The sequence below is a fragment of the Pogona vitticeps genome, chromosome 2 (assembly GCF_051106095.1).
Source record: "Pogona vitticeps strain Pit_001003342236 chromosome 2, PviZW2.1, whole genome shotgun sequence".
Lineage (NCBI taxonomy): Eukaryota > Metazoa > Chordata > Lepidosauria > Squamata > Agamidae > Pogona > Pogona vitticeps.
In genome coordinates, this window is record NC_135784.1 from 6,368,354 (window position 1) to 6,384,283 (window position 15,930).

At 46.7% G+C, this 15,930-nt stretch overlaps 1 protein-coding gene across 9 annotated transcripts; it reads right to left on the minus strand.

Annotated features, from left to right (window-relative positions):
* Nucleotides 1-3,638: 3,638 nt before the first annotated feature.
* Nucleotides 3,639-15,734, minus strand: LOC144587206 (uncharacterized). 9 transcript variants are annotated; one of them, XM_078387018.1, is made up of 5 exons: nt 15,532-15,734; nt 14,262-14,394; nt 13,437-13,551; nt 13,023-13,108; nt 3,639-6,598 (listed from the first exon to the last, which is right to left on the minus strand). In XM_078387018.1, exon 5 carries the CDS (start codon nt 6,596-6,598, stop codon nt 4,634-4,636), a length of 1,965 nt encoding a protein of 654 aa, XP_078243144.1. In that variant the 5' UTR covers nt 13,023-13,108; nt 13,437-13,551; nt 14,262-14,394; nt 15,532-15,734; the 3' UTR covers nt 3,639-4,633. The 9 variants fall into 9 exon arrangements, with proteins under 9 accessions (XP_078243144.1, XP_078243142.1, XP_078243147.1 ...); XM_078387016.1 differs by having other exon boundaries at nt 13,023-13,112; nt 15,532-15,733; XM_078387021.1 differs by lacking the exon at nt 13,437-13,551 and having other exon boundaries at nt 3,639-6,643.
* Nucleotides 15,735-15,930: the final 196 nt, after the last annotated feature.

A 15,930-nucleotide genomic window follows, 5' to 3' on the forward strand; every position in this document is an offset into this window, starting at 1 on the left:
AGGTAAACTATAAGGTAACCTTAAACTCATCCCAGGTGATCTCATATGAATCACCTCAGCCTTCGGCCTCATCAGCAGGATTCAGCTTGATGCCAGAATGGAATTAGGGTTATTGGCTGAAAGAGTAACACTTTCCTACAGGTTATCTACCTGGATATCTTGAGATGGGAGAATTTTGGAACGGAAAGGAAGAGAAGCCCCTGAAGATGGTTTATTCAGTATGAAATCCTTAAACTCTGTTTTTATTCCCCTTTTCATCATGTTCTCCCTTTTACTGCATGCAGATTTTGGGCAGGAAAGCAAATATTCACAGCCACCTGATGCTTCTCACCTCCGGTTTTCACATTGGGGAAGTCCTCCAGCAAACCTCTCATCCTATCATAATCTTTTTCGCTCTCCTTTTCTCCTCTCACTTTCTTATCCTTCTCCTCTCCTGTCACCATGATTCTGAATTACCTCTTCCCTCTCTGATCTTCTCCAACCTCCTCCCAAACTGGTTGGGTCAACTACTCCCCTTCCCCCCCCTTTCGCTACTGCTAGACAAACCTTAATATTTTCTTTTGCCTCTTTCAATTCTCTCTCTCTCCCCTTTCTTCTACATTCTCCCCTTCCATTTGGGTCTCTCTCTCTCTTCTTATCTATTTCATGCCACGCAGATATCTTTTGTGAAGGGGATGGCTCGCTCATAATTTTCTCCACCTCTATCTCTCTTTCACATGGACAACTGGATTTCTATGGAGCGAGGAGTTCTTTCAGGGGGAAAAACACTCTTGCTCCCTGAACCTATGGACCGGCCATTGCTGCTGCTCCTGCTTTCCAAAGCATGCTCTCATCGCCCCTCCCTTCGCAAGAGGAGCACCCCGGAGGCACCTTCCTCCTCCTCTTCCTCCCTCGTCCTCCATCCTTTCCCCATCAAGGACCAAAAAGGCCTTGAGCAGAGCCATCTTCCTACCTCAACAGACTCTCTTGTCCCATCTCGGTGACTCTCTGGCAGCTCCAGGCACCTGCGGCTGGGTGGAGATTTTTCCAGCTTACACTCTGAAGCCTTATGTTGCCAGAGTTCTTGGGACTGGCTAGCTTCCATGGAGGGAGTCAAGAGAAATTTAGACAGCTACTTGCAGATATCCTTTGATTTTTATCCCTGCATTGAGTAGGGGGTTGGACTTGATGAGTGGCAAAGGGATCGCCCAGCTGCTGTTCCACAGAGCCTTGAAGGAAACACATGGGTCCCCTCAGGGTGGGGGGCAAAGTGAAACTTCCTTCCCCCCACAAGCCATTCAAAAATTCATCTGTAGACTTCCACACTCTTATCTCTGTGCAGTGTCACGACTGACTATGAGATAAGGGAACACATCCCAACAACCGTTGGCATCAGCTGGGGTAGACCCATGGAAAGATCCCAAGCCATTTCCCTGTTTAACAGATCACCCACCTCTGAGATTTCATTGGATCATTGCCAGTTGTCGTCCACCTGTCAATGAAGCCTTTCCCACAACTCATGGAGGTTTAGGGCTTACCTTTTGGGGCCCCCTTGTTTTCAAAGCAAGTGCTTTATACATACTGTATGTGGGAGAGCGTTGTGCCGAGAATGTAGAGGAACTGGTCTGACTTCCATTTGGAGCTGCTTCATCCTTCCCAAAGCTTGGAGATGGAACGAAAGATGGACAGGCAGCCCTCACCAGCTTTTGGGAAGAGAAGTGCGGATTCGTCATTTAGCAGGGTCATCGTCTAGCGAGGTACCACTGTTTAGCAGAAATTTAGCAACCTCTAACGTATTGATGGAAATAGTAAAAAAACATATAAAACTGGGAATCGAGGCTTCATGCTTTGATTTCTGAGCCATGTTGTTATCTGCTCTAACTAACGGGTAATTCTGTCACTTACTTGGTGAAATTTTATCCATGTAAGGAACGTGGTGGTGCTGTTAGTTAAACCGCTGAAGCCTCTATGCTGCAAAGTCAGAAGATCAACCGTTGTAATATCAAATCCATGCGACGGAGTGAGCTGCCGCCTCTTGTCCCAGCTCCCGCCAAACTAGCGGTTCGAAAGCATGCAAAATGCAAAAATGCGAGTAGATAAATAGGTACCACCTTGGTGGGAAGGTAAATGGCATTCCATGTCTAGTTACGCTGGCCATGTGACCATGGAGGATTGTCTGTGGACAAATGCTAGCTCTATGGTTTGGAAACGGAAACTACCTAGTGTCGGACACGACTGGACAAATTGTCAAGGGGAACCTTTACCTTTTTATCCATGGAAGGAAACATGGAGTTTGCCCGTCGTTGGGATCTTCTCCAATCTTACTCCCTTGGTAGGCGTGTGATACGGAGGGAATTCCCCATGTCCCTGAGGTCTTCAACATTTCATATGTGCTCCGCTGTCACTCAAATCCTTTCCTCATACCACAGACTTATAAAATTACTCCTGTGTGGGTTTTTGATGTATCCTTACGTTTTTGCTCAGACTGAAGCTATTCCCACATTCTTTGTATTTCAAAGGTTTCCCCTTTGTATGATATCTTGGATGAATAGAATGATGACTGCTTTTATAAAAGATCCTCCTACATTCCGTATATTTCTATGGCCTCTCCCCTGTATGACGTCTTTGATATCTACAGGTACCACAGAACTTCATTAGGATACCTGACTCCACAGGAATCCTACAGAAATTTGCAGACCTCCCAAATTTGCAAGGAGATTCTACAATTCATCAATGCTGATACGATTGCAGAAAAACAGTGATTCTCAAAATGAGAATTTGCGGTGGTTTGGTATTCTCAGACAGCTGGAGATGTGCGGTTTCTCCTGTGGGTTCCAATAAACACAACTGACCCACTGGGATCATGCCAAAAGCCCTCTCTGAGGGGAGGGTCTGTTCTATTTCTCCCTTCCTCTCTTTAGCTAGCTTGCCTCTTTCCTCCCTGATCTTTCTCCTCCACTATCTCTTCCCAATAGGAGGGATTCTCCAGTCTTACCTCTCTCTGACTCCTTTCTGCCACTCATGAGGTTTCATCAAGCTCTCCTACTGTTTGGTCCAGGGTTTCTCCATTCATATCCACTCCCAGCCTTGTGGTAATATCCTCTCCTTCTTTTGCCCTTCTACCTCTCCACCTTCCGCTGTCTCCCTTCTGGATTGTTCCCCAAGATATAGTTCTCTTCCCTCCTCCTGTCTTATTCCTTCCTTTTTCTCCTGCATCTCTGCTGCTCCTAAGGTTCCTTTACGCAGTGGATCCTTCCTTTCTTCTGAAGGACCTTCTGCTTCCCTCTCTGGAACTTCCACCTGAGACACGCCAGGCTCTTTATTTCCAGACTCAACCATCCCTACATTGGTCCCAACCTTTCATTCTTCACCCGGAACTATTTCTACCCTCCTAGTTTTCTCTGTGACCCTTCTCAGCTCTCTATCTTCCCATTCTCCCCATCGAGTTGTCACTTCTCTGACGGGTCATATGTTCTGCCTCTGGGGCTCCATTGAGTTTTTCCCTCCTCTTCTCGGGAAAGGATGTCACTCCAGTCAGGATGGGTTCAGCCTGACTTTCTCCCTCACATAGACTACCAGTGACAAGGTGTTTGAAGCTCATCTGGGTACCTCATAAGAAGTCTTTTCGTTGTTGCAATGTTTTCAGGCAATTCCAAAACTTGTTAATTCTGCACAAGTTCATTTATTTACATCATTTCTAGATTTCATACTTACAGGCGTGAGGAAAAAACTGTTGGTACAGATCTTCAAATCCAAACGTCATACAGTTATGCAAAAACTGCAGGCCTACTCAACATCAGTTCCATCGTCTGTTGTACTTCATGAAAACAAACATCTATGTTTCTCCGTTTCTTTCTAAGAACAGTTTGTGGGAGAGTTCTCAAATATTTATATCCCTTTGTTCTGAATCAGTCAACAAAATCATATTTTCCCAAGGCTTGTGTTTCCCAGGCTCTCAGAAGCTCAGATGTTAAGGATCAAAGGAATTGGTCACCTCCAACCCACTGCGCTCCAGGGACCAAAGTGACCACACCTTAAATAAACAAAATTTTGACTCATTCTAACAATTCTGGACTATACGCTCAGTACAATAGCATAGAAACGCCTAATTCTTCATAATACAGAATATATATTCATTGGTACCCACTTAAAACTCAATTACTATTACAGTGGTGCCTCGCTTAACGGGTGCTCCGTTTAGCGGTGAAACCGCAGTGCGACAAACTTTTTGCGATCTCAAAAGCGATCGCTTTGCGATGTTCCCCGGGCACTGATCATCGCAAAGCAATGATTTTTTAACAGCTGATTGGCGGTTTCAAAATGGCCACTGGGTAGACAAAATGGTCGCCCGCTATTTTCTGGGATGCATTCCTTGCTTAAGAGGCACCAGAAATGACCGCGCTATGGAGGATCTTCACTCCATTTTTTCTCTTTTCTCTCCATTTTGCATTACGTCAGCATTAGGTTGCTTAGTCTTTCCAGTGGAAACCAGCACAAAACTGAATGAACTCCTCATGCCCTGCTAACTCATCTGGAGCTCTGAATAAAACTCTTTCCACATTCCACACATTTCTATTATTTCTCCCCAGTGTGAATCCATTGATGTAACCTAAGGACAACACTGTGACCAAAGCTTTTTCCACATTCTATGCATTTATGTCTCCCCAGTGTGAGTTCTTTCATGTTTCCTAAGGTCACCACTGTGACTAAAGCTCTTTCCACATTCCATGCATTTGTACGGTTTCTCCCCAGTGTGAGTTCTTTCATGTGACCTAAGACTACTGCTCTCACTAAAACTCTTTCCACATTCCATGCATTTATAAGGCTTCTCCCCAGTGTGAGTTCTTTCATGTTTCCTAAGGTCACCACTGTGACTAAAGCTCTTTCCACATTCCATGCATTTGTACGGTTTCTCCCCAGTGTGAGTTTTTTCATGTGACCTAAGGTAACTGCTGTGACTAAAACTCTTTCCACATTCCATGCATTTATAAGGCTTCTCCCCAGTGTGAGTTCTTTCATGTTTCCTAAGGACACCACTCCGACTAAAGCTCTTTCCACATTCCATGCATTTGTACGGTTTCTCCCCAGTGTGAACCCTTTGATGTGAACTCAGTTCATCTGTCCGACTGAAGCTCTTTCCACATTTTATGCATTTATAAGGCTTCTCCCCAGTGTGAGTTCTTTCATGTTTCCTAAGGACACCATTCTGACTAAAGCTCTTTCCACATTCCATGCATTTGTACGGTTTCTCCCCAGTGTGAGTTCTTTCATGTGACCGAAGGTTACTGCTCTCACTAAAATTCTTTCCACATTCTATGCATTTATAAGGCTTCTCCCCAGTGTGAGTCCTTTCATGGTTCCTAAGGTGACCACTCTCACTAAAGCTCTTTCCACATTCCATGCATTTATAAGGCTTCTCCCCAGTGTGAGTTCTTTCATGTTTCCTAAGGACACTACTGTCACTAAAGCTTTTTCCACATTCTATGCATTTATAAGGCTTCTCCCCAGTGTGAGTCCTTTCATGGTTCCTAAGGTAACCACTCTCACTAAAGCTCTTTCCACATTCCATGCATTTATAAGGCTTCTCCCCAGTGTGAGTTCTTTCATGTTTCCTAAGGACACCACTCTGACTAAAGCTCTTTCCACATTCCATGCATTTGTACGGTTTCTCCCCAGTGTGAGTTTTTTCATGTGACCTAAGGTAACTGCTGTGACTAAAACTCTTTCCACATTCCATGCATTTATAAGGCTTCTCCCCAGTGTGAGTTCTTTCATGTTTCCTAAGGACACCACTGTGACTAAAGCTCTTTCCACATTCCATGCATTTGTACGGTTTCTCCCCAGTGTGAGTTTTTTCATGTGACCTAAGGTAACTGCTGTGACTAAAACTCTTTCCACATTCCATGCATTTATAAGGCTTCTCCCCAGTGTGAGTTCTTTCATGTTTCCTAAGGACACCACTCCGACTAAAGCTTTTTCCACATTCTATGCATTTATATGGTTTCTCCCCAGTGTGCATCCTTTGATGTAACCTAAGGACACTACTGTCACTAAAGCTTTTTCCACATTCTATGCATTTATAAGGCTTCTCCCCAGTGTGAGTCCTTTCATGGTTCCTAAGGTAACCACTCTCACTAAAGCTCTTTCCACATTCCATGCATTTATAAGGCTTCTCCCCAGTGTGAGTTCTTTCATGTTTCCTAAGGACACCATTCTGACTAAAGCTCTTTCCACATTCCATGCATTTGTACGGTTTCTCCCCTGTGTGAATTCTTTGATGTGAATTAAAGTGACTGCTGTGACTGAAGCTTTTTCCACATTCTATGCATTTATAAGGCTTCTCCCCAGTGTGAGTTCTTTTGTGTATATGCAGGTTTTTGTTCTGACTGAAGCTCATTCCACATTCCCTACATGGATACACTTTCCCCCCAACATATGTTGTTTGCTGTATACTGAGGTGACATGCATTTACGTGGTTTCTCCCCTGCATCAGTTCTTTTATGTCAAATCCATTCCTGTCCACTCCGATTTTCAATTCCCTCTTTTCTTGCTTGGTTATTAGTTCTTGTCCAGGTTGCTCCAGATGTTGTTGGGCAATTTTTCTTTTTCTGTTCATCATCTGGTAGGTTAGGGAAAAAAACAGAGAAACAACCACTTCCAAAATCTGCAGGAAAAAGAATGATGTATTCAGGCTTCCCCCGACTCACAGAGGAGGAAGGAAAGATAGTCAAAAAGGTGAGGGAAGAGAATCGGGGGGGGGGGATGAGGCCAGACCGTAGGTTGTTCTTTTGGGCTTGAAGTTGGAAGGGCTCTTCACTGAGGGACCTTTTGGAGGGAGGAGTAATGAAAGGAGGATCATTTCCACCCCTAAATAAATACATCAAATTCAAAGTATATTCAAAGTAACTTTTTTTCCCTTCTCAAATTCTCCCCAATGACTGGACTTACATTTCCAGAAAATTAGAAAGGAATTTCTCAAAGTTGATTAAAGAGGAAACAAATATTTGAATTAAAGGATTGTTTAGCAGAAATGAATAACAAGGGGGAAAGGACCGTGTTAGAAAGGAAGATGAAAAGTGGATGAATGTGATGCAGCTAAATGATTGGACTCGAGAACGGGTAAAGATCAGTGAGTGGTCAATGCAGGGAACTGACAAAGTCTGCAGAGATTATTATTCAGAGGGAGAAGAGAAAGGACAGGTCCTAGAAATGGATGGAATGTAGAGTTTATAAAATGCTGTTACAGGTAGAGAACCATCAGGAATTTCTGAAAACAGGATAGGAAGCAGAGAGGGTCAGTGTAGGAATTTGGACTGGGAGCTGGTCGTGTCGCTGCTGTCTGTGGCTGAGGAGGATGAGAGAAGGGGTGTTTTGTGACTGGAGCTGGGCTGGTCCTGCGGGACGAGGCAGTGGATCGGAGCTGGCGCCAGAGCTCATATCGCAGGACTCGTATGAGGCTGCCTGCAGAGCTCACAAGAACAGCGTGCTGGGGACCAAAAGCTGGGTGCCTCTGTTGGGAGTTTCTGCAAGTCCTCAGCGGGTCCTGCCTGGAGGTGAATGGGGGCTCAATGGGGATAGGAAGCAGAGATGGTCAGGGAAATAGGTGCTGAGGCAATGGCATCTTAGAACTGCAGAGCTAGAAGGGAAGTGAACTCCTAACCTCTGGATCCACAGTTAGATACCTAAACCAATGTGTATGGAAAGAGGGGAGGGAAGAATATTAATTATAAATGCTGCATATTCCATTAGTATCTCGGTTTACAAAAATCAATGTTTCCTCTAGGACAGAATCCTGAAACCCTGGTCCGTGGTCCGGTGCCAGTCCGTGGCCTAAGCCGAACCAGGCATGCGCTCCCCCACGCCTTTCCACATGCACACAAGTGTATGTGCCCTGCACTGGCCGAACAGCCCTCCTTGAATAATGAATTAAATCAGATACACATTATTCTACTAGAGCCACAGATGTCACCAGGAGATCTTCTCCGGAGTTCTGGAAACAGTCAGCAGGGACTCAAATAGGAAGGAGAAGTAGAGGTGGCAGAAAACTATTGTGGGGGAACGCTTCTTCCCAACGTTGCTAAGCTGTTGGCTGATTCTTCAGTGCAGAGAACGCTCTCCTGGTTGACGTAATAGCTGCTTCTGAAAGGAGGAGCTACTACCCATTCTTCCTCTTCCTCATAGTGATAGAGAGCTAACTTCAAACCCTTTCTTTGGGCCAATCCTAATGTGAACTTGTAAGCTTAATAAAAGAGAGTCCTCCTGGGGGCTTTGCCCCAGAGAATCTGTATGCAGAGTTGGATCCAGAGGTGTGTGAGGAGGACTCTGTTGGCAGACATCCTTGTGTGTGTGGCTGACTTCTTTAACTTCTCTCTAAGACTATTTGCTATCCTAATTATCTGGTGATCACCAAGCCTACCAACTTTCTCATTTCATGACTCTACATATTGGCACCCAAACAAGGACCTTGGAAGCTATTAATCAAAGGCACGAAAGACTGGCTCCCAAGGAAAAAGGGCTTGAGGAACAGTTTTTTTCTGTCTAAACAAGAACATAGAGAACGCCTTTTCCCCCTCCTTATCTCCGTCACAAGAAAAATACAAACAGGAGTTAATTCATGTCCTGCAAAGGGAAAAACATTTTACTGCTAGATCTGAAACATCATTGGAAAATTCTGCCCAAGATCGGCACAAATATCTCTCCCTAAAAACTCAATTAAGGAATTGTGTAAAAGAAAAAAGACAAAAAAAAATTATTTTGGAGCAATGGAGCAAGCTCCAACAGGCAGTGAACCAGAAAAACAATACACTATTTTGGGCCATTGAGGCCAGCTCTTCCAGGCTGGAAGTAAAAGACCCTGCCATAATATCTCCACAAAGATGGGTCGAATATTTTTCAGACCTTCTTTTTGACAAAGATAGTGCTGTTAGACCATCTACACTCTTTGCTCTCTCTGATCTTCCTGTTTGGCCACCAGTAACCATAGAAGCCTTCCATGGATTGTTGCCTTGTCATGGTGAAGGGGCTTTAGTAATTCAGAGAAGCTATGGGCTATGCCATGCAGGGACACCCAAGACGGACAGGTCATAGTGGAGAGTTCTGACTAAATGTGATCCACCTCGAGCAGGAACTGGTAAGCCATTCCAGTATCTCTGCCAAGAAAACCCCATGAACAGAAACAAAAGGCTAAAAAATATGATGCTGGAAGATGAGCCCCTCACAGGTGGGAAGGCGTCCAATATGCTATTGAGGAAGAGCGGAGGACAAAGGCAAGTAGCTTCAGAGCTAATGAAGTGGTTGGGCCAAAGCCGAAAGGATGTTCAGCTGTGGACGCGCCTGGAAGTGAAAGGAAAGTCCGATGCTGCAAAGAAAAATACTGCAAAGGAACCTGGAATGTAAGATCTATGAACCTTGGTAAGCTGGATGTGGTCAAAATGACAAGAATAAACATTTTAGTGAACTAAAATGGACGGGAATGGGAGAATTCAATTCAGATGATTACCATATCTCATAGTCAACAAAAGAGTGGGAAAGTTGTACCAGGAAACCATCTCAAAAATGATAGAATGATTTCAATACAAATCCAAGGCAGACCTTTCAACATCACAGTCATCCAAGTTTATGCACCAACCACCACTGCTGAAAAGGCTAAAATTGACCAATTCTGTGAAGACGTACAACACCTTTGTGGCACAGAGGTTAAACCACTGTACTGCAGCTAAAACTGTGCTCACGACCTGGGGTTCAAATCCCAGGTAGCCGGCTCAAGGTTGACTCAGCCTTCTATCCTTCCGAGGTCGGTAAAATGAGTACCCAGCTCGCTGGGGGGGGGGCAAGGTGTAGCCTGCATAATTAAATTGTAAACCGCCCAGAGAGTGGTTGAAGCGCTATGGGGCGGTATATAAGCAGCACGCTTTGCTTCTAGAACTGACACCAAAGTAAGATCTTTTGTCATTATAGGGGACTGGAATGCTAACGTAAGGAGTCAAGAGAGAAAAGGAACAACAGGTAAGTTTGGCCTTGCAGTTCAAAATGAAGCAAGGCAAAGTCTAATTGAGTTTTGTCATGGGAACAAGTTGGTCATCACGAACACTCTTTTCCAACAACACAAGAGGCGACTCTACACATGGACATCACCAGATAGGCAATACCGAAATCAGATTATACTCTATGCAGCTGAAGATGGAGAAGCTCTATACAGTCAGCAAAAACAAGACCTGGAGCTGATTGTGGCTCTAATCATCAGCTGCTTATACCAAAATTCAAGATTAAACTGAAGAACGTAGGAAAAACCACTGGACTAGTCAGGTATACTCTAAACCAGGGGTCAGGGAACTTTTTTACCTTTTATCCCCCCAAAATGTATTTAGAACTGTCAAACGTGCCTAGCAAGATGCATTAAATGTTTGCTAGTTCACAGAGGATTTAATAATCATCAGTGGCTGCCCGAGTGGTGCTAGCGATGTCATGCTTGCTAGGGACAGCCAAGGCAGAGTTGGGGGGGGGGCTTTTCCTATCACTTTAATCATTCTGTGCATGGTGTGCAAAAAAGAACAAACCAGGCTAAAGGTCATGTCACCTACCCTAGTGCCACAGCCCAACATCAAGATCAGCTCGCTTTTTTTAAATCATCATCAATGGAAAACTCAGCAGTGGCCGGAGGACTGGAAAAGATCAGTCTACATCCCAATCCCAAAGAAGGGCAGTGCCAAAGAATGCTCCAACTATACAATTGCACTCATTTCACATGCTATGAAGGTTATGCTCAAAATCCTACGAGGTAGGCTTCAGCAGTTAAGTGGACCGAGAACACCCAGAAGTACAAGCTGGATTTCGAAGGGGCAGAGGAACTAGAGACCAAATTGCTAACATGCGCTGGATTATGAAGAAAGTCAGAGAGTTCCAGAAAAACATCTACTTCTCCTTCATTGACTATGCAAAAGCCTTTGACTGTGTCGACCACAGCAAACTATGGCAAGTCCTTAAAGAAATGGGAGTGCCTGACCACCTTATTTGTCTCCTGAGAAACCTATACATGGGACAGGAAGCAACAGTTAGAACTGGATACGGAAACACTGATTGGTTCAAAATTGGGAAAGGAGTACGACAAGGCTTTATATTGTCCCCCTGCTTATTTAACTTATATGTAGAATACATTGTGCGAAAGGCCAGACTGGAGGAATCCCAAGCCGGAATTAAGATCGCCGGAAGAAATATCAACAATCCCAGATATGACAGAAAATGCGAAGGAATTAAGAAACCTTGTAATTGGGGGGGGGGGGGGGCAGAAGATGAGATGGTTGGACAGTGTCATTGAAGCGACCAACATGAATTTGGCCCAGCTCCAGGAGGCCGTGGAAGACAGGAGGGCCTGGCGTGCTCTGGCCTGTGGGGTCATGAAGAGTCGGACATGACTAAAAGACTAAACAACAACAACATAGAAATAATAATAGAAATAAATAAGAGTCTGGGGTCTAGGCAAAGAGAGGAGAGGGAGATGGAAAGAGAGGCAGGACTTCCTCTGATCAGTTTAGGTGCACCTCGGATTGCCCAGACCAAGAGGGAAACAAGGGCCGGGAGTAGGGTATAAAGATCATCCTGCCTGGATCATCCTGCCTCATGGCGCAGTGGTTAAACCGCTGTACTGCAGCTAAAACTGTGCTTACGACCTGGGGTTCAAATCCTAGGTAGCCGGTTCAAGGTTGACTCAGCCTTCTATCCTTTCGAGGTCGGTAAAATGAGTACCCAGCTCGCTGGGGGGGGGGGGACAATGTGTAGCCTGCATAATTAAATTGTAAACCGCCCAGAGAGTGCTTGAAGCGCTATGGGGCGGTATATAAGCAGCACACTTTTTTTTTTTGCTTTGCTTTGCTTTGCTTTGGATTGATGGGTGTGCCTATCCAGTTCGGACACCCGCTTTTGCAAAAGGGCTTTTTAATAAAGGAGAGCTGCCTGTGTTCGTGGTTGTCTAGTTCCTGCATTTAAGTAACAAGGGTGTGAGCATTTCTCACAATTGGGGGCTAATCCGGGATCCTAGTCTCCTGCCGTGTTCCGCTGCTGAGAAAACAGGGAGATGCATCCCATCGATTTCAACAGCCTACTTTCCCTGGAGGGGACCTCGGCTGCGCAGGTGAGATAACCCGAGATTTCCGACACCCCGGTGAAGGAGACCGGGAGAATTTGATGGGCACAAATATAACAACCAGGCCACTCCGTGCTCGGACCAAGGTAAGAAGAGGGGACTGTTAAGCATTGCCTTGGTGGTTGGGATTGGGACCAACGGACACGAGTGCCTGAAACACAAAGTCTTGGACACAAAGGGAGTGTGGAGTCTTGATCTGTGGTTCCATTGTCTCTGCGAGGGGGGTCCAGCCAGGAAAGAGGGGAAATGGGACAAAGGGAAAACGTTGCCACCCCCACATGGGATGTGAAGGGGAGAGAAAAGGGAGTAGACTAGAAATAAGAAGGACCAGGAGCAGAGAGTGAGTGAGTGAGAGAGAAGTGGAAGCCAGAACGGCAGAGGTGAAGAGAGTAAGTGATTGCTAGAAGGGTGGGAAGGTTTCTGGATGGAGAAAGCATGGATTCGTATCTGGGAGAGGATGATGATACCAAGAGAAGAGGCAGGAAGGGAAAGGAACCATCACTCAGCCAGGAAACCTTTCTACTGGGGTAAATGGGAGAGAAGAGGATGGGTCCGAAAGAGAAGGGAAGAGGGGAAGCAAACAAGAAAGGAAAAAAGAGCGAAGGTAGAACGGAAGAACCTTCCCCCACGCGGGTTGTGTGGAAATGTCTTCCCAGAGGAGGTGATGGGAGGGGGAGAGCGGTGGACGGAGGAGACGCTGCCCCTCTTGCATCGGATGCCAAGGAAACCATACCCTCAAACACCAGCACTCTGCACATGTTCAAAGAAGACGTGTGGTGTCACAGATGGAGTACCAGACTGGAAACCAGGAGACCTGGATCCAAATCCCTGCCGGGCCAGGGAAACGGAGACGAGAGAGGGGGGGGGCAAGGCTAGGTAAGCCACCCCTTGAAATCTCACTGACCTTGCAAACGTTGGGAGGGATGTGGGATTTGGGTTCTTTCTTCTGGGTCCCAAAAACAGCAGAGAGAAATCACCTCCGTCTCACCCCTTCCTAGGAGAAAAGGAAAACATCAGTCTTGAGGCTTTATGGATAAATTAAATCAAAAACATTTCCTTCTGGGATGTGCCTTCCTCATGTTTCTATTGAATGGGGCTACATCCCCCATCTCTCTCCAGAGGAAAAGAAAAGCAGGCAGGCAGGCGTAACTTCCCTCTGACACATGCAATGAAAGTAGCAGAATACAAGAGGGTAGGTCTCTCACGGTCGATTTAAAATATTTTTATCCTGCCTTTCTCATGAAAAAAAGATGCAAGATCGCTAACGTGCATCAGAAATAGGCAACATTTAAAAGTGAAAAACAGCAAGACGACAAACCTTAAAATGAATCAAACCGAAGCTGCACTAAGGATGGTAAAGGAAATCAACATCGAGAAAACACCAGAGCCCCGTGCGATGTAGTGGACCGGACCCTCTGTTGTCATGGGGCCATCTGTAATTCGAATGGTGGTTCTTATTATTTGGGAATTGATTGTACGTGCTATATCTAGACTTTGGCCTCTGTGTGTTGCCTATTGTTCAGGAAAGGCTAAACCAAGAGGAGCAGATTTAGATTCAGCGTCATTTCTATTGTCAGAATTTTAAAAGGGGGGGGAGGAGTGATAACTGAATATAGCAGAAATTTTTATTTAAGGTCTAGGCAGTAGAAAAGTTTATTCTACATATTATGTTCTTAGACACATTCCTATTCTTTTGGTATTTGCCCTAAAAGGGAGCGTCTGTCTTAAGTCAAAAGTTTCCCACTATTTATTTAAAATATTTTTACCCCGCCTTTCTCCTTAAAAAGGAGGACCCCAGGCAGCTTAGTTACATCATTGAAAGGCAAAATTCATGTGAAAAACAGCAAGACTGTTAAAAACCTGAAAATGAATTAAACCAATCCTACACTAAGGATGGTAAACAAAATCAAGCTCTAATAAAACACCAAAACCCCATGCGATGGAGCGGATCGAGGGTTGGACCGGACCCTCTGTTCTCATGGGCCCCTTTGTTATTTTCGGTCCCTTCGAGGATCCCAACACGGGGGGGTGTCTCCAAGGGGGCTCCTCGGCCTCCGTGCCCCCTCCGTGGGCCAAGGGCCCTGTGTGTCTTGGGGTCGCCCACCCAGGGTGAGCCGAGTTCAGGTCTCAGGACTTTTCTCACCTGCTGTCTTCCAACTCCCAACCTCGCTTAGGCTTCGCTCTTCCCTTGGAGCTCACTGCCAACTTCACAGGGCCTTGGAGGGGCGACAACCGAGGGTGTGTGGGTGTGTGGGTCTTGGTGTCGGCAACCCGTGCTGGAAAGCAAAGCGTTTTGTGATTCCCTTGGTCTGGAAAGGACCCTTCAGAGCCATTCACTCTACAAAAGACCCGCCGGGAGAGGGAACGCCTGCAGATCCAGAGGGGCTGAGTCGCCTTTGAATATCCAGCTCTTCTCTCCTCCTGCCCTCCCTGTGGAAGGACCGGAGCCTCTTCCGCCCTCTTTCCAAAGCCCCTTCTTTCCTTCACCCTACGGAGGGCTGCGAAGGGGAGGCAGGAGGCCGAATCCCTAGGAGGAGGAAGGAGGATCCAGGGGGCAGGTCTTTTGCACAGCCAATGGCCCTGAATGGCGCCTTCAGGACCGAAAGACCAGACCCGTTTTGGCCCTGGGGGAAGAAGGACGTCCAGTGAGAGACCCGTTCCTGGGCAGAAATCGATCTCCCTTTCAGTCTCTGCTAGGAAAGCAGAGGAAAGATCCCATGGAGGAAAGTCCACCCCCATCTGTCTCCCCAGCTTCTTTCCTGCCTGGCTTTCGGAAAAAGACGGTCTGTGTTCACACACAAGCAACACAACAAGGAAGCCGCTCCTGCCCGTGATCCTCAGCTCAGGATCTGGTCTTGAGAAGGATCGGTTTAGCTGTCCTTTCTGCCAGATCATCCAGAAACACACACACACACACACACACACACACACACACACACACACACACACACACACACACACACACACACACACACACAGAAGGATCGGTTTAGCTGTCCTTTCTGCCAGATCATCCAGAAACACACACACACACACACACACACACACACACACAGAGCGAGAGCGAGAGAGAGAGAGAGAGAGACAGACAGACATCTTCCTTGCCCCCCCAAGCAATTGGGGGGGGGGACGAGGACTCTTTCCCGGGAGGGGGGATCTCCACCCTATCTGAATATTCCCACCCCCGCAAAGGAGGTGAGCTTGCAAGGGAGGGGGGGAAAGAAGGCGGAAAGCCCTTCCCTCGCAAGCCGGAGACTGCCGTGTAAACCGAGAAACCGGTTTCCAATCCGGATTGCCCGGAGGAGATCCCCCTCCCCTCCCCTCTCCTTGGGGAGTCCCTTATTCGGCTCTCTTCGCCCCCCCCCGCCTCCCCAAGGAGATGCAGCGGGAGTGAAGCAAGCGGGGAAACTCACGAGAGGAGTCCTCCTTCTTTGGGAAGAGCGCCCGCCTGAGACCATAGAGGTGGCGGGGGAGGGAAAGAGGGGCCAGGAGGAGAGAGATTCCCCTCTTCCGGTTCCTGCTTGGAAAGCACCGCTGGGGGGGGACCGAGAGAAAGAGGGGGAGGGAAAACACTTCTCAGAGACGGATCAAACCCGAGGCTGCCTCTGCCTGGAAGGGGGGGGGGGCGCTGGGAAGGATCCAAAGAGTTCCAGGTTCGACAACAAGGGGGCGCAAGGGGGGGGGTTGTTCGGGCAGGAGGGGGGATCACGTGACCCTCCCTCGCTTCTACGCCCAACTTGGAGGAGAGAAGAGGGGAGGGAACCTAGAGCTACGAATGGGGAAGACAGATGCGCCACTGCTCGGAGATCCTT